General features: G+C 38.5%; 1 protein-coding gene across 1 annotated transcript; it reads right to left on the reverse strand.

Moving 5' to 3' along the window:
* Positions 1–16,299: 16,299 nt before the first annotated feature.
* Positions 16,300–18,071, reverse strand: LOC127135344 (GDSL esterase/lipase At2g23540). The gene is made up of 5 exons (XM_051062081.1): positions 17,684–18,071; positions 17,465–17,595; positions 17,132–17,380; positions 16,745–17,000; positions 16,300–16,656 (listed from the first exon to the last, which is right to left on the reverse strand). The coding sequence occupies exons 1-5, from the start codon at positions 17,940–17,942 to the stop codon at positions 16,433–16,435; spliced, it is 1,119 nt and encodes a 372-aa protein (XP_050918038.1). The 5' UTR covers positions 17,943–18,071; the 3' UTR covers positions 16,300–16,432.
* Between the last annotated feature and the right edge of the window lie 340 nt (positions 18,072–18,411).

Below are 18,411 nucleotides of genomic sequence, written 5' to 3' on the forward strand. Positions count from 1 at the left end.
CATGCATGCTAATCACCTAGCAATGCTACATCATCAACAACAATTCAAGAATAGATATATGCTCACACTCTGAGCCATAAAACAGTCTATTCACAAATGCACACATAACTGATACATTCACAGCATCATGCATACCATCACACATCATTAGTATTTTATCACATAAGCATATCATATCATGCCAAATAACAACCACAGTATTAGCACACTCTACTAATACCTATACTACTCACAACAACGGGAAATGATCCCTAATATATCGTACATCAGCTAAATCACATTACTCAGCTGAACAACCAAAAACTGCACAACAACAGCACAGAAAAATCACAATCCTGCCCATACGCGTACTGCCTAGTCCCATACGCGTATGGCCCATTCCTCAGCCAAATCCCATACGCGTAACACCATCTCATACGCGTATGCTACGCGTACCACTTTCCCATACGCGTACCAACAGAGACCAAACTACGTTCAAAACATCATCTTCCTCATCCATACACGTATTGCCTAGTGCCATACGCGTACCATGCCATCTCATACGCGTATTGCCTAGTGCCATACGCGTATGACCAGAAACCAGACTTCCAGATCTGCTATGGCTTTCTCTGCTACGAGATCTATCCAATTCAACCTTCCACAGTCCAATTTTTCACAATAATTGTTCATATCATCTAACACGAATGATACTCTATTCGTTTTCACAAAAATCTAACATTTTTACATCTAATTCCTACGAATTCCTCTCAATCATAACCCAATTTCGTTCATCCAATATTTCACAATTTCATCATAATCCTCCAATTCAGAGATCAATCAATGGTTTATCACTACCCATTACATATTATCCCATAATACCCATTAAACGATGATAAACCCCCCTTACCTGAGTTAATCCGGCAAATCTCTGAGCTTCAAGCTTTTCCTTCCTTCAACCCTTGTTCTCTGGCTTTCTTTGCCCTTTTCCACTTTTCTGCCTCTTTTCCCTTTTCACGTGAAAAATAACTCTTTTTACCAAATGGAACCTTTTTACTGATTTCTACTTTTATTCCAATAATAACAATAAAAATAATCCCAATAATATTCCAATAATTATTATTCCAATAATAATAAAAATTCCAATTATTTAATTAAATTAATAAATATATTATTAACTCAATTTAAATAATTATCTTATTTTATCGGGGTGTTACAGGATGAACCGGCGAAGCTTCGTTGAACTACTACCCTCGTTCGTCCTTAGTAAATACTATTACTGCATTTTATGCATTTCTGGTAGACATCAATCGTATTCAAAAGCATACATACATTCAAACACAACCAATGGACGTTTTCGCTTATGTAAATAGAGTAAAAGTAAATCTGGATTCAAAGATGAAATTTTATTTATATCACAAAGTGACCTATACATAGGCAAGTTTGTACAAGGAGACAGAAATCCTAGTAAGAGGAATTCGTCGTAATTTTTTTTATAAAACAAAGAAAACAGCTATGTGAAAAATGATCCTATTGAGTTTCAATTCTACTATTGCCATTATCTTCAATTATCTCATCTTCTGCTGTTGAGACAGAAACGATTGGATTGATCTTTATCTGTTTGAACTTGATTTAGGTAGCACCATCAGTTGAAGTTACATGAGTGATCCAAACGAGACATAGTCATACGCTTTAATCCCTAACTTTTGCCTGGATTGCCCTTTCAGGTTTTCAATCCACCGGGATACCCTTTTTTGCCCAAGCCGCCTTTTCAGGTTTTCGACTTGCCGGGTGTACATTTTCTTTTATATATATCCCTAATTTTTGCCCGAACCCTTTTGGTTTGCCGGGATGCCCTTATTTTTGCCTAGGCCAGTCAACCTAGCGGGTCTCTTTTTATGCGTAGTATTTTTTAACTATGTCTGCGTTTACAGGCTGTGGAAAGTCTTCACCATCCATAGTGGTAAGCATCATGGCACCTCTTGAGAATACTCTTTTGACTACAAATGGTCCTTCATATGTAGGAGTCCACTTGCCCCTAGGATCACCCTATGGTAGTATGATACGCTTGATTACCAGGTCACCAGCCTGATATACCTTTGGCTTAACCTTCTTATTGAAAGCTTTGATCATCAGTTTCTGGTACATCTGACCATGACAAACAGCCGCCAACCTCTTCTCATCAATCAAATTTATCTGGTCGAGTCGAGTCTGAATCCACTCATCTTCATCCAAGCCTGCATCCTTCATGATTCTTAAGGAAGGAATCTGAGCTTCCACTAGTAAAATAGCTTCCATTCCGTAGACCAAAGAGAAAGGAGTTGCCCCCTGTCGAAGTGCGCACTGAAGTGCGATAACCATGAAGAGCAAGGGTAACATCTCATGCCAGTCTTTGTATGTTACTGTCATCTTTCGTATGATCTTCTTAATATTCTTATTAGCAGCCTCCACGGCGCCATTCATCTTTGGCCGGTACGGAGAAGAGTTATGGTGTTTTATTTTGAACTGCGTGTAGAGTTCAACAATCATCTTGTTGTTCTTCCGGAGAGAGCAGGTTTCTCAGATGTATATTTGATAAGATCCATCTTAGAAATCAATAAAGTGGTATGATTCAACATATACTGTCTTAGTCGGCGAGCAGCCTAAGCCAAAGCATAACAAGCTTTCTCGAGCTGGGAGTATCTTGTTTCACAGTCGGTACCTTTTGCTAAGGTAGTATATTGCATGCTCTTTTCGACCAGACTCGTCATGTTGCCCCAACACACACCCTATTGAATTTTCTAACACGGTCAAATACATGATTAGAGGTCTTCCTTCAACAGGTGGCATCAGATTTATAGGTTCTTGGAGATACTTCTTGATTTTGTCAAAAGCTTATTGACATTCATCATTCCATATCATCTCTTGATTTTTCCAGCGAAAACCTCTACATAGTCACGTAACATCCGACACTGTTTTCCAAGTCTGCTCCTATTTTGACTTCTTTCTTGTCTACTTCAGTACCCAGATTCACAACTTCGATTGGCTCTTCATGTGGCTGTATAGCTTTCTCTTCTTGTTGTACTAACCTAGCAAGCTCTACAGGTACTTCACAATCTTCATCCTTTCCATCTTCAGCTTGATAGATCGGATTCTCGAAATTATAATTGGCAATAGTAGAACTGTTATCAACAGGATCCAGAGTGGATGAGGATCTGCATTTTAGTGATGTGGGTGTGTGTAAGAACACATAGCTGATGAAAATAAAATAAAATAAAAACAAAGAGCTCAATATTTACGAAAACGAAACGTCCATTGATTTTTATTGAATGAAGTATGCAAATGAAATGACATCCCGAAACAAGCATACCATTGTGCCCCGGGTAAGGCACAAGGCTTAAAAGTTTAATTATAAACTTAAAAATAACAACACAGTAATAGTATTTACTCCTGACTAAAGGAGATAGGAATAACATCTTCAGTCTTCCAATTGTTGAGCCCATCACCCACAGTAGGAAAAATCCAGTTATCCAGATTGTAGTCTTCATTATAGTCACCCACAACATTGATTTGATCTTTCATGTTCCCTGGATTGGTGATACGAACAGCACGAGCACGACGAACAGCCTTCTGGGACTCTGTAGTGAAACCCATACCAAACTTGTCAGACTTGTAAGGAATGTCGGGAAGCTTGTTAGATACCCAAAAGTGCTTATTTGAGCTATCAATTAAGGGTATCTTTCACTCTCTTTCCTTGCTAAATTGTCAAAACCACCTTTGTTTTACATGAAATGCAATACATTGATAAACGATCTTGGTACCTTTGATTTGTGTGTTATTGTGCAGGAAGAAGGCATGAAACAATAGAAAATGAAGACACAAGAAAGTTGGCAAAGGAACCAAAGAAAACAAGCATTCATCAGCCTGCTCGCTAGGCGAGGGCTGCGGCGAAGCACTCGCTAGGCGAGCGCCCAGCGAAAAGCTCCAGTAAAATATCAATAAATTCGCTAGGCGAGCTGTTAGCGAAGGTGGTAGCGAGTTCGTTCAGTTTTGGTGAAAAGCGCAGCCAGCACTCACTCGCTAGGCGAGGCTCTAGCGAGTTCCCAGCGAGGATTCCAGTAGCCAAACCTCTCAACCTCGCTGGAGCGAGGGTTGAAGCGTGCCCTTCGCTAGGCGAAGGTTTTGTTCGCTAGGCGAACATGACAGTCTGAGATAGAATGTGTCTCTGGGCGCAGGTGCCTCTTGTGCCTCAATTTGACCCTCGCTAGGCGAGCCATTCTGCTCGCCTAGCGAGCATGACAGCCCAGTACAACTCTATAAGTAGAAGGTGCCACTTTTGAGAGCCATACCTTAGTTTTACCTAATTTTTCCACTTTTGTACTTTCTTAGAGATATTTTCCAGCATTGTTCTTAGGATCTTTTATGCCCTAGATTTCATTTCTCTTCATCTAGTAACCATCTTCTAAAAAAAGAAGGTGGATTCCCATCCAATCTCGATTATCCGACTTGGATGTTGATCAACCTTCTTCCGAAACTTGCCGACCAAGCTACCATGAAAATGAGTAGCTAAGTCATCCATTTGTCAAGGTTAGATGTAGGTGATTACTAGCTTTGTGTGTAAATGTAAGGATCTTCATGTGTAAACTCTTTAATGATGAATATATGATGAAAACTTTGTTTCTATTTAAAACTCTTTGTGTTGGTTTATGATCGAGAGATGTTTACCAACTCTTGACCTAGGTTTTCATCCAATCTTGTTTATTAGCTAGAGATAGTAATGAATGATTTTGTTCACCATAAGGTTGAACCAAAAAGTTGTCATTTTGATAGATTGTGTTCGAGAGAAACAATGGATCAAAATGGGAAAACTCACAATGTGTGTTCGAGAGAAACATATTGGGAGGACTTTGTGAAATGATTTATCATCTAAAGGAGTTTATATGATTGTTGACCGAACAAATACATGCAAAGTGATCATCGAACCCTAACTTTGGCAATATTTCTCATTTATTCAAACCAAAACTTTTACCGCAATTTATTACCTTTTTATGCAAGATAACGTGGCAACCAACCAAAACCCTATTGTTACTTAAGCTAAAATTAATGCAACCATCGAACGGCGGTGATATCTTACAATCCCTGTGGATACGATAACAAAAACCTGACACGTAAATTTACAACTAACAAAGCTGACCCCAAATAGTACAACCACCTTCTTCAACCACAACTCTAGCATCTTTGAGGGAAGCCATTGTAGGAGGTACTCTGGTAACCACAAGAACTCTTTTAACCACAGGAGGAGCTTCAGTAGCGGGAACGACCCAAGGAACTACTTCAAATGTCTGGCAAGGAGTCTCAACATATTCACCTTCCACTTCAACATACTTAAATGTATTCACATGACTGACCATATATTCTTCCTCTCCATAAACAGTTACGATCTTTCCCTTCACTGGATATCTCAGCTTCTGATGTAGAGTGGAGGTCACAGCACCTGCCCCGTGGATCCAGGGGCGCCCAAGCAAACAAGAGTACGCAGGACGAATATCCATTACATAGAAGGTAGAATCGAAGACTTGAGAGCCTACTTTGATCGGGAGATCTATTTCTCCATGCACCACTCTTCTTGAACCATCAAAGGCTCTCACCACTATATTACTTGATCTTAACATAACATCTTCAGGACTGAGCTTGTTCAGAACCTCTTTGGGAAGTACATTCAATGAAGAGCCATTGTCTATCAACACATGAGACAAGGTAGTGCCCCTACATTCAATGGAGATATGTAAAGCTATGTTATGGTTTCTTTTGGCAGGAGTCAAGTCAGCATCAGAAAAACCTAACCCATTATCATAAGTCAGATGTGCAACACAATTTTCAAATTGATCCACAGAAATTTAATTTGGTACATGAGCAGTCCTTAAGAATTTGATCAAGGCTTTAGCATGAGCCTCAGAACACAGCAACAAAGATAACATGGAAATTTTGGAGGGAGTATGCCCCAACTGGTCAACAATATCATAATCACTCTTACGAATGATCTTCAGCACTTCTTCCATCTGTTTAGAGAGATTTTCAGCAGTCGGTGCTTCAGCTTGCACAAGTTCAACCACAGGACCTTTGCCTCGAGCATCAGTACTTGGCTCAGAAGTGGAGGTAGTAGTTGGAAGAACTGTATTTTTTGAGGTAGCTGGAGGAGAGAAAATTCTTCCACTTCTGGTGATCTTACTAGATCCAGCAATATTATCAACATCAAGGTTATCATCAGTAACAGGTGTATCAGTCAAAGGTTCCTGCTTAACACCATGGATATAAACATCAGAACCGTAATTCCAGGGTATAGCTTTATCAGAAGTATAAGGAATAGGGCCAGGAGTGGTAATAATCATGGGAGGCACTCTAACTTCAGCAACAGTCTTCACCAGGCCTTCAGCAGTAATTTTGATAGGACCCTTGGAAGTGATCTTGACAGTCTGTTCAAGAGCCATTTCTGCTGGGGTAAACAGCGAGAAGATAAGATACCTGTTCATAAGAAACCTGTGATGCAATAATATGGTATGTAGATGCTTATGCAATGTTTTCAAGGACCGTAGGATTTAAATTTGTTTAAACCACCAAAAAGTAAACTTTTATTAGTAATAAACTTGTTTGCCCCTTGGGCTTACAATAAAAATGAAATGAATACAAAAAATGGGGTTTTAAGTCTCCCATGGACGTTTCCTCTTTGTGTTGAGGTATGAGTTGAGATTCCGCTCCTCGTGAAGTTGTTTTGTTAGCTCTAGGATTCTTTCCTGACTTGCCTTGTAATGAGTCTCAAAAGTATCTCTTTGCTCCTTCAACTGGATCCAGGACCTCTGTAACTCTTCCATGTCAGTGGGCATGTCTGGATGAAGAATGATGTAAGAAGTATCTCCTTCAGCAACAGGCTCCATGGTAACTGGCAGGATAGCAGGATATGGCATCATAAGAGTCTGAGCACGAGATCGTACCCATCTGAGATATGGTTCCATAGGAATAGTGTACTTGGGTTCCAGAGTCTTGCTGTCAACCTTGTTCACTTTACCCCATGCTCGTATGAACCTTTGACGGTAACCTTGAAGATCGTTGTCGTAGTCGAACACAATACCCTGAATAAGCATGTCATGAGGACCATCAGTCCGAGCGTAACCAAACTGACGTAGAGCTAAAGAAGGGTTGTAGGTAATGCCCCCTCTTATGCCAAGGAGTGGCACATTAGGGAACTCCCCACAACGGTCAATGATGGTAACATTCTCCATAGATCTAGAGCACCAATGAATATCTGAATAAGAAAGTGACATAATCCTCTTGGACCACCTGAACCCTTGTTCATTCTTCATCACTGATCGAGGAAGGTGAGAAATAAACCACCTAGATAATAGAGGTATGCAACACATCAGAGTTCATCGTGCCTGATGAAAAACTGTTCAAAGTTCAGGTTAGGCCGTGGTTTGCAGACTTTGCGAACCACAAGGCTAGTGGTTTTGTGCCTCCCGACCTAACTTCGAACCAAAAAAGGAAGTTTCTTTCGGATGCCAAGTATTACGTATGGGATGACCCGTACTTGTTTAAGTTGGGTAGTGATAACCTTTTAAGGAGATGCGTTACTGGCGATGAAGCGCAGAGCATCCTTTGGCATTGTCACAACTCGCCTTACGGCGGACACTATAATGGGGTGAGAACGGCCACTAAAATCCTTCAGTCAGGATTTTATTGGCCCACTATTTTCAAAGACGCACATACCCATGCGCAAAGTTGTGATAGTTGCCAGAGAAGCGTTGGGATTGGTAAGAGAGACGAGATGCCTCTCCAAAACATCCAAGAGGTCGAAGTATTTGATTGTTGGGGCATTGATTTTGTAAGACCATTCCCACTCTCTTATGGTAACGAGTATATGCTTGTCGCAGTTGATTACGTTTCTAAGTGGGTTGAGGCGATTGCCTCACCTCGGGCGGATGAGAAAACGGTGATAAATTTTTTGAAGAAAAACATATTTTCCCATTTCGGAACCCCCCCGAGTGTTGATAAGTGACGGAGGGTCACACTTTTGTAATGCACCGTTGGAAAGCATTTTAAAACATTACGGTGTATCACACAGAGTGGCAACTCCGTATCACCCACAGGCTAATGGGCAAGCCGAGGTCTCTAATCGTGAGATTAAGAGAAAAGAGTGGTCACAAAAATTGGATGAAGTGTTATGGGCTTACCGTACCGCCTTTAAAGCTCCAATTGGCCTAACTCCTTTTCAATTGGTGTTTGGTAAAACTTGCCATTTGCCGGTTGAATTGGAGCACAAAGCCTTGTGGGCTCTGAAATTTTTAAATTTTGAAAATGATTTGGCCGGTGAGAAAAGGAAGGTGCAACTGCTTGAGTTGGAGGAGATGCGCAATGCCGCATACCACTCAAGCTGGTTGTACAAAGAGAAGGTAAAAAAATACCATGACAAAAAGCTCCGAAAGAAAGAATTTGTGCCGGGACAGTTGGTCCTCTTGTTCAATTCCAGGTTGAAGTTATTCCCCGGAAAGTTGAAATCAAAATGGTCCGGGCCATTTCGGGTCAAAAAAGTTGAGTACGGAGCCATTGTCATTGAGGACCTGGAAAAGAAGGACAGTTGGACCGTTAATGGCCAACGTTTGAAGGTTTATCTTGGCGGTCATGTGGATCGCGAGAGCTGTGCTATTCCGTTGGATGCTCCTCTGTGAGCATCACACCGTCGAGCTTAGCCGACGTTAAAGAAGCGCTTGTTGGGAGGCACCCCAACATTGTAAGTATTTACAGTTTTTCTGTTCTGTTGTAGTGGGATTCCAATTTGTAAAACCTTGCTGAATGTACCAGGCATGCTGTCTTTGAAAAGGCAAATGCTGTCATGCTCGCTTGATGCTCGCTAGGCGAAGCAGTAGCGAGCAGATTCGCTAGCTGCTCACTAGGCGAAGCAGCAGCGAGCGCTGCGTGACAGCACTAATTAAAACTCAGCAGGCCATGTATTTTGGGCCCAAACAAAATTTCTTTTTAGCAGCTCTGCTCTCACGAACACTCAATCACTCTATCACTTTTTCATCTCACTCAAACTGTAAACCCTAGCATTGCATCCCTAACCTCCTGTGCATTTCAAATTCTACAAATTTCAAATCAGGTTTGCCTCTTCTTCATTACTTTCTGTTTCTTTCTATTTCCAAAAATTGCTTGAAATTTTAGAACATGAGACATTGATGAAGTTGTTGGTGTGGGAAATTTTAGGTTTTGCATGTGGGAATTTTAGGTTTTGTATGTGGGTTTGTAATTACATATAGCTAGAACGATTCTTTTCCTGTTAGACCATTTTGTTCTGAAATTGACACCATGAGACTTGGGTTTTTGGAAAATTTCACTGAAAATACTGCAGAATCCAAAAACCCGTAAGGTTGGCTAGCAACTCGCTAGGCGAACCAGAAGCGAGAATTCGCTGCCACTTCGCTAGGCGAAGCAGCAGCGAGCATGGCAGTAGTTTCAATTTTGTGTTGCTTTCTAATCTGTTGTGTGTTTGTGTTGCTTCCTCTTTATTCTTTGCAGATGGAATCTAGATCCGGCGCTTCAAAGAAGAGAAATGGAGGGAACACTTCCCGTCCCGTAACAATACAATTTGACACCGACAATTTTGTCGGCCCGAAGCAAGCCGCAAGATACGTTGCTTTGGAGAAGCGGAAAATTCTACCGGAGAAGAGATTCATCATCAACCCTGAAGGCACGAACCGAACATTCGCCGGATTGATTGACACGAAAAAGTGGGATCAGTTAATTAACCCCCTGGAGCATTATGATATTGCAACGGGGCGTGAGTTCTATGCGAACGCACTTCCAGATGATGACGAGCCATTTACTTGGACATCTAGAGTGGTCGGTCGTCCTGTTGCTTTTGATCGGGATGCTATTAACCACGTCCTTGGTGAACCGCTCCAACTGGGAACCGAGGAGAGAGACACCTATCACACAGACTTACGACTTCACCGGGATATTGATGCAATCTCTGCTGCCCTGCTGTTAAGAGGGAAATCAGTTGAGCTGAACCCATCTGGGGTTCCCATGAGATACCATAGGGAGGACATGACTCCCTTGGCTCAACTGATCCTTTTGTTGGTTCTGACAAACATCCAACCCAAGTCCCACACTTCTACCGTGCCGATCCCAATGGCACACTTGGTACACTATATCCTCACTAACGTCCAGATCGATGTGGCGAGGATTATTGCTTATGAGCTTAAGTCCGTGATTGAAAGCGGGCTAAAGTCGGGGGCTCGTGTGAATTGTCCCCTGGCTTTCCCCTGCCTAATCATGAGTTTGTGCATACAAGCGAGGGTGAGGCTACCTTCTACGGGTCAAGTAAGGATCCCGCCACCCATCGATGACCGTTACGTGGCCAAGTATTGCAGGGCGAAGAATGTTAGTGGTAGTGCAGCTGCTGAGGGTACCCGGGCTTCTGATGGTCCTGGTACTTCTACTCTCGGACCCGATCCTTACCAGCATGTTGTCTGCACTTACAACTAGGACTGGATGGCGGCAACTCAGCGTGCCATGCTCGATATGCACGATTCTATGCAGCTGTTACAGCTGCAGGGACGTGACTCCACCGGTGATCATTCATTGATGACGCGTGAGCAGTTTCTGCTTAACGCTAACTGGCCTGTGGACAGGCCTGTGTTTGGTGAGGGGGAGGGTGCTGGTGCTTCTTCTGGTGCTGCCGATGGTGATGATGGTGATGATGATGATGAGGCTACCGGTTCTGAAGCCGGTAGTGAGGAGGGTAATGAGTCCGTAGAGGGCTAAGTTATTTTATTTTTTTATTTTATGTTTTATTTCTACTGTATTTCTAGAATTCTGTATTTTGATTTTGGCTTTGTACTTTTGGGGTGTTTTGTCCCCCATGAACAAATTTAAATTTTGAAGTTAATATTATTATTTATGTTTTAAATTTTGTTTGTTTTAATAAATTTTTGGTTGGTTGAGTGGCAAACCTTCTAGATTGGTTGCTCCTCAAAGAAGTATCCAATGAAGGTGCATCCGAGCTTGGATGGCAATGATAAGAATAAACAAGTGAATAAGGCTAAGGTACATGGTTACCTCCGGCTAGAATTTTAGAATGCACTAAGAACTTTACTCTTTTTTGTAGTTGAGTATTGTCTTTTTGCAACATAATTGAATGAATGTTTCATCTAGGACTTAAAACCACAAATTGTGAGGAAACCTCCATTGTACACTTAAATGCTGGATTCTAATAAGTTTTGTTGATTCATTTGATTCATGTTTTGTCTTTTATTATTGTGAATATGTGGAAGCAATTAGAAATGATCAAGGCACTTGTTTTCTATCGAGCACAACCAGTTCCAAATACAACTTACCTGTGAGCAGAGAGAGTATTCGTTAACCCCTTTGAGCTTAAACAGTTGAATCTCAGCTTGAAATAAAGCGAGATTTCAAAAATCTTTTTTTTTACAACCCGAAAAATCTTGATTATTGTTCTTTTACCGTAAAAAGTTAAGAGCATTCACTTAGGGTGAATAAGAAATAAGTTGGGGAGAACGAAAATGAGAATCAGTAAGTGCCACAACTCTTGAAAAACCGAGCAAGCATTGAAAATAAAAATTAGAAAAGAAAAACATCTGTTTTGTAAATATGATGTGAAAGAAAAGAGAAAAAAATATAATATAGAGAAAATAAAAATGAATGCTTGCTTGGAAGAAAAATAGTGAAAAACAAAAATTGAGTTGTGAAATAAGAGTTGTGAAGGTTTCAAATGAGAAATAAATGGAACGAAGTTGAGATGTGTAAATAATGTACAGTGAATGTCTCTTTTGCATCGGCAATCTCGTTTTCAATGGCCTTAGAAATGACCCTTGTTTGTTAACCTAACCAAGCTTCAACCGAAAAGCCCTTAGTGATCTTCGTGCTTCCACATTACCATTTATAATTGTTAGACATTGTATGAATCGAATTGATTTCTTCATTGTTTGTTAGAGAGTGAGATTATTCCCGCGGTTGCAAACGCGTAAATTCTTCAATCCTTATTCGAAGAGGAGAGATAGGGTGATTCATTCAAAATAATATTGTTGTAGATAGATACATATTTCGCATTGCTATTAAGTTTTAGTTCTTGTGTATTATTTTATTCGAACCGTTGGAAATTTGTATCTGCTGATTCGCTTGTGTTTGAGCCGTTTTATCCGACTTCGGAGAAACCTTTTTCTTAAAGCAAATCCTCTTGTCCTTCAAAGGGCATACTTTGCTTGAGGACAAGCAAGAATCTAGTTGGGGAGAGTTGTTAGATGCCCAAAAGTGCTTATTTGAGCTATCAAATGTGGGCATCTTTCACTCCATTTCCTTGCTAAAGTGTTCGAAACCACCTTTGTTTTAGATGAAATGCAATTCAATGATAAACGATCTTGGTACCTTTGATTTGTGTGTTATTGTGCAGGAAGTAGGCATGAAATAATAGAAAGTGAAGACACAAGAAATTTGGCAAAGGGATCAAATAAAACAAGCATTCATCAGCTTGCTCGCTAGGCGAGGGCTGTGGCGAAGGACTCGCTAGGCGAGCGTCCAGCGAGAGCCCAGCGAAAGGCTCCAGTATTTTACAGTGGCAAACATGACCACACTCGCTAGGCGAGCTTCCAGCGAGGTGTGTGGCGAACACGTCCAGACTTGGTGAAAAGTGCAGCCAGCACTCACTCGCTAGGCGAGCCTTTAGCGAGCTCCCAGCGAGCATTCCAGTAGCAAAACCTCTCAACCTCGCTGGAGCGAAGGTTGAAGCATGGCGTTCGCTAGGCGAAGGTTTTGTTCGCTCAGCGAACATGACAGTCTGGCAATGGTGGTTTCTCTGGGTGCAGGTGCCTCAGGTGCTTCATTTAGGGGCTCGCTAGGCGAGCCATTCTGCTCGCCTAGCGAGCATGACATCCCAGTAGCAGCTCTATAAGTAGCAAGGGCTACTTTTTGGACCCATACCTAATTTTTCCATACTTTTGTACTTTTTCTAGATATTTTACAGCATTGTTCTAAGGATCTTTTGTGACCTAGAAACCATTTTTCTTCATCTCTTAACCATCTTTCACAAAAAGAAGGTGGATTCCCATCCAATCTCGATTATTCGACTCGGATGTTGATCAACCTTCTTCCGAAACTTGTTGACCAAGCTACCATGAAAATGAGTAGCTAAGTCCTTCATTTTGTCAAGGTTAGATGTAGATGATCATTAGCTTTGTGTGTAAATGTAAGGATCTTCATTTGTAAACTCTTTATTGGTGAATATATGGTGAAAACTTTGTTCTTATTGAAAACTCTTTGTGTTGGTTTATGATCGAGAGATGTTTACCAACTCTTAACCTAGGTTTTCATCCAATCTTGTTTGTTAGCTAGAGATAGTAATGAATGATTTTGTTCACCATAAGGTTGAACCAAAAAGTTGTCATTTTGATAGATTGTGTTAGAGATAAACAATGGATCAAAATGGGAAAACTCACAATGTGTGTTAGAGATAAACACATTGGGAGGACTTTGTGAAATAGTTTATCATCTAAAGGAGTTTATAAGTTTTGTTGATCGAACATATACATGCAAAGTGATCGTCGAACCCTAACTTTGGCAATATTTCTCAAATATTCAAACCAAAACTTTTACCGCATTTTATTACACTTTTATGCAAGATACCATGACAAATACCAAAACCCCATTGTTACCTTAAGCTAAGCATTAAAACAACTGTCGAAAGGCGGTGATATCTCACAATCCCTGTGGATACGATAACAAAAACCCGACACTTAAAATTACATTCAACAACGGGTTTTCATTAAAATTAATCAATTACATCGTGAGAAATCATCGATGAAAGTTACAAAGTAATAATATTCTAAAGTTGAATTGACACGACTAGGATCCTAAATATCAGAATGAACTAAAGTAAAATGTGTCACAACACTTTTATTTACCTGTTAACAATAGGTATGACGAGTATGTTTGCCTAATTGACATGGCTGTCACTCAAATGACAAAAGCTTAGAAAACCTAGGAACTAAAAGATGCATTTTATTAAGGCTATGGTGACCCAAACATTGACGTGTAAGTATTTGAAAAGCAATGAAAGTACATGCCCCCGGTTGAGATAAATGATAGTATAATCCTCTAGACTCACTCCCTTCTCCAATCGTCTATTTTCTGTACGCCGATCTTGAACATAAACAAAATTATCAATAAAAAGAACTGAACAATCCAGAGTACAAGTGAGTTTGTTGACAAATATTAGATTAAAAAGACAACCATGAATATAGAGCACATCATCTAAAGACTAGTTTGAAATTTGTGTACCTGACAAAGACTTTGAACTTTGATTTTAGAGCCATTTGCCACAGTGACAGAAGATAAAGAATACCAATAATATAAGTGAGATAAAAGAGATTTATTACAATTAATTTGATCAGAGGCACCATAGTCATGAACCCAAAGACCAAGGTAGGATGTAGAGACAAAGGCTACAAGATTACCAGGCTGAGCAACAACAGTAGACGATGATGGTTAATGGGTTGCTTTGAACTTGAGGAACTCATTGTAATCAACAAACGAAATAATAACTTCTTTAGTGATAGTCGATTGAGCAATACGAGCAACCCAGTGTTATTGTTGTTGTTCTTTTGCCTTTGTACGACATTCAACTTCAATATGACCATAACAATTGCAATAGTTATAACGAATACCATGTCGTTGGCCACCACGTCCTCTATTTCGTCCACCACGACCATGGTAGTGTGAAGCAAGAACTGATGATTTAGTTGGAGATGAAGTTGAAAATTATCCATAAACATAAGGAGTAGCCAAGCATAATAATTGTTTACTAATTGATTCATAGTTAGGAACACTGGATCCCGATAAAATTTGGTTAAGTACGGAACTGAGTTCAGGTGGAAGTCCGATAAGTGCCATGATCATGAAAAACACGATATGTTGTTGTTCATGAGTTGTTACATCATTTGTAAACATCATTAGGATTGGAAATTTAGCCTTAAGAGAATCAAGCTTACTCAGATAAGCTTGCATATCCATATTCTCCAATTTCAAAGAATTAAGATTAAGGATGATATTTTTGAGACAATGGATATCATTTGAGAAAACTTTCTTAGTCTTTTTTCAAACCTCATAACAAATGGTAAAAGTTTAATAATATGCTTGAAGATTAGGCATTATGGAAAACCACAATACGATGCATGGAGAGACATCAGTATACTCCCATTTAATGCTATGAACGACGTCAATATCCTTTGATGGTTTGGTCAAGTGAGCTTCAAGTACTTGACCGTGAAACCATAACTTGAAGGTACAAACCCATCCCATATAATTAATTGATCATAAGAATATAAACTTAGTAGAGGATAATAAATTGATCTTCTAAATAGATGATTAAATAGTTACAAGAGAAACATGATGATATATCTAATAGCTCTTGCCAAAGGATAATGTTGAAAACATTTACTAGAATATAAAAAAGTAAAATATTAAAGATGTTTAATGATCAGTGTGTGTGAAATGATATATTCTAGATTCATTTTTTTTTAGATGATCATTAAAATTAAATAAAAGCAAACTTATTTTCTCTTTCAAGGGAATAGATTCCTTAAAATCTTTTCAATAACTTTCTACACATGTGATTAACTTCCCATAATAAAATTATTCTTTTACATCTTATTATCATAAAAACCAAAATAAAAAGCAATGTTTTTCAAATCAACTTTGATTTAACGAAGGTTTGACTCAAGTTATTTACATAAGCGATTTACCTAATCCTAAGGCTAAATAAATGTTGTAATCAGGTTGAAAAATCCATATTATCATATAATCATTGAGTATTTGATTCAGTGAGGTTTAACAAGTCTTCACCCATTTGCAAGCCGGGCAAGATTTAAAACGACTATTTCATATGTCTTACTGTGTAATAGTTACATTGTTCACCCAAATATTAGTTTATGTTGTACCATCTCTTAACTCAAAATTAATGGATAATGTAACACCTAAAAATAATTAAATTTGTTAATCAAGAAAACAGACAACTGAGTTTAGGTTTAACCAAATCTCCTATAATGAAGAATTCGTTAGAACTAGTCAAATGCATGTGAAACTTTATGATTCACATTTCTATTCATGTTAAATATTTATAGTACCATTAATTGAAGTGCCTATCTTCACCAAAGCATGATCTGAATGAAAGTAAATTCAGTTGAGAAATATTTAGTTACTCAAAAAATAAATACATTCCACTCAGGAAAAACTTCCATGTATATAGTATATGTTAATTGAAAGTAAATAAAAGGAAGCAACCACAACAAAAGGTATTGTTGAGAAATAGTACATTTTGGTATACAATTAAGTACTAACAATAAAACAAAAGGGAAAAACATGTTCATGCAAATTGTGTAGATATATTGAACAAGTGAAAAGAAAAGAAAAATCAAAGATCCCTAAGTTGTCTAAGATTGAGTGGAGATATATATCTCTTGTCTCCATCAAGTAGTTGCTTGGCAATGATTATGTTGGAAGCTTCACTTGGATGATATTGATCCCAAAACACATGCTTATACCTATCATTGCATATACTTGAAGTTGGCCCACATGGAATTATCCCTGCCAATTGCCCCCCATTTCCACAGCATGCTCTACTTGATGTTGTGAATCCTACAAAATTCATAATTATAGAACCATAACAAAAAGTGTATATAGATCATGCAAAAAAAAATTATAGAAATGAGTATTTAGTATTTACCATATTTATCATAATTTTTTATGAGTTCCATGACTAAATCATAGACATTTGCAAGAACAAACGTTGCTCCAGGAAGATTGTCATTAAGCTCAGCAAGCATATCCTTCAATCGAGCATTGTATTGAATTGCAAGTTTATTAGCCAAATCAACACATTCCTCTTCATTCAATTGGTTGATTGTCTTTTGGTAAGGTATACATCCTATTGGCCCAACATTGCCTATCACAAACTTTCTAGCATCCATTTTGTATAGTCTCTGCCATTCAAACACACAAATTAAAGTTACCAATCTATAGAAAATTCGAACTCGGGTATGAACTTGACTTAAATTTGTTTCGGTGTTCATTTTGAGTTAAATTAGGTTTACGAATAAGATAAGATATTTACGGTGAGTTGAATTCTGAAATGACTAATCATATCGTCTATGAAAGTGTCAGGACTTTGAGAAATTCGGGCTCCGATGGAAAGAACTGGGAGAAGATAATTGTTGAGAAAATCATTGGATCCAACGGTGATGGAGAAAATCGATTTCTTCATAATAAATTCTCTTGCTTTGGATTCACCAAGAAGTTTGTCAATTTGTTTTCTTGTTATTTTGAAGTAATCTATTTGAACATCCATTCCTATCCTATTCACCTGGAAAATATAAAAAAAAAATTAAGTACACAATTTCATGAAAAAAATAATTAAACTTTTCATTATACATAATGAAATACTAACAAATATTCTTCCAGTTGCATTCAAAATTCCTCCTCCTCCAGAAGCATAATTAACTCCATATAGTATTGATTTTCCAGTTGCATTTGGTGCTAAAAATGGAATAGCATAATTTGCTTGTCCCAATTCCTCTCCTGAAAAAGTTTTTTAAAAAGTACATTTAAAAATTTGAAGGAAAAAAAATATTTTAGCACATTAATTATTTGAAGAATTTTTTTTTACCTACTAAATCGCCGATGGTTCTTCCATTGGTGAAACGACCGGTAGGGTTTCCTCCGGTCGCTTTAAAATCGATTCCGTTGGGAGGGACGTTTGCCTTAGAAAGAGTTGATAAGTAGTTATTATTTCCAGCATCCACCAAAGAATCCCCAAAGATAAAAGAAGCTCCTAATCCATTTTTTTGAGCTATAACATTTCCATGAAAGCTCATATTCACAAGCAAAAATAGAAGCACCAACATGTTATAACACTTGAATGCCATGGCTTTGATGCTAATGAAGCAGTTAAGTAAGATTTAGAAACGTTTATAAAGAGTTATATTTTTGTTTTTTTAAGAGAAAACTTGTAGTAGTGATGATATTATGAAGTTAGATTTGGTTTGAAGTTTGACCGGTAGAGTGCACAATTTTCATATGGTAGGTTATCAACATTGTTTTAGATTTCATTGGAGACTTAACTTTTACAATAAGCTAGTTATGCAATTCAAAGTATCATGTGGCTTAGTGTTTTTTTAGTTTATTTATGGTAACCTACATAATGTTTAATGCAGCTCCTATTTCCAATTCAAGCATAGTGCATGCGTATAATAAAACTTGTTTGTTTAAGTGATAGCATAACACAGTTCATCTGTTTTCAACAACCCGGGAAAAATGCTTCTATATTTTTTTATGTGACCAAGATTTCAGAACACTAAATAAAAAAAACTCAGTTTCACTAATATGTGTTTTTTT

The sequence above is a fragment of the Lathyrus oleraceus genome, chromosome 4 (genome assembly GCF_024323335.1).
Source record: "Lathyrus oleraceus cultivar Zhongwan6 chromosome 4, CAAS_Psat_ZW6_1.0, whole genome shotgun sequence".
NCBI classification, from domain to species: domain Eukaryota; kingdom Viridiplantae; phylum Streptophyta; class Magnoliopsida; order Fabales; family Fabaceae; genus Lathyrus; species Lathyrus oleraceus.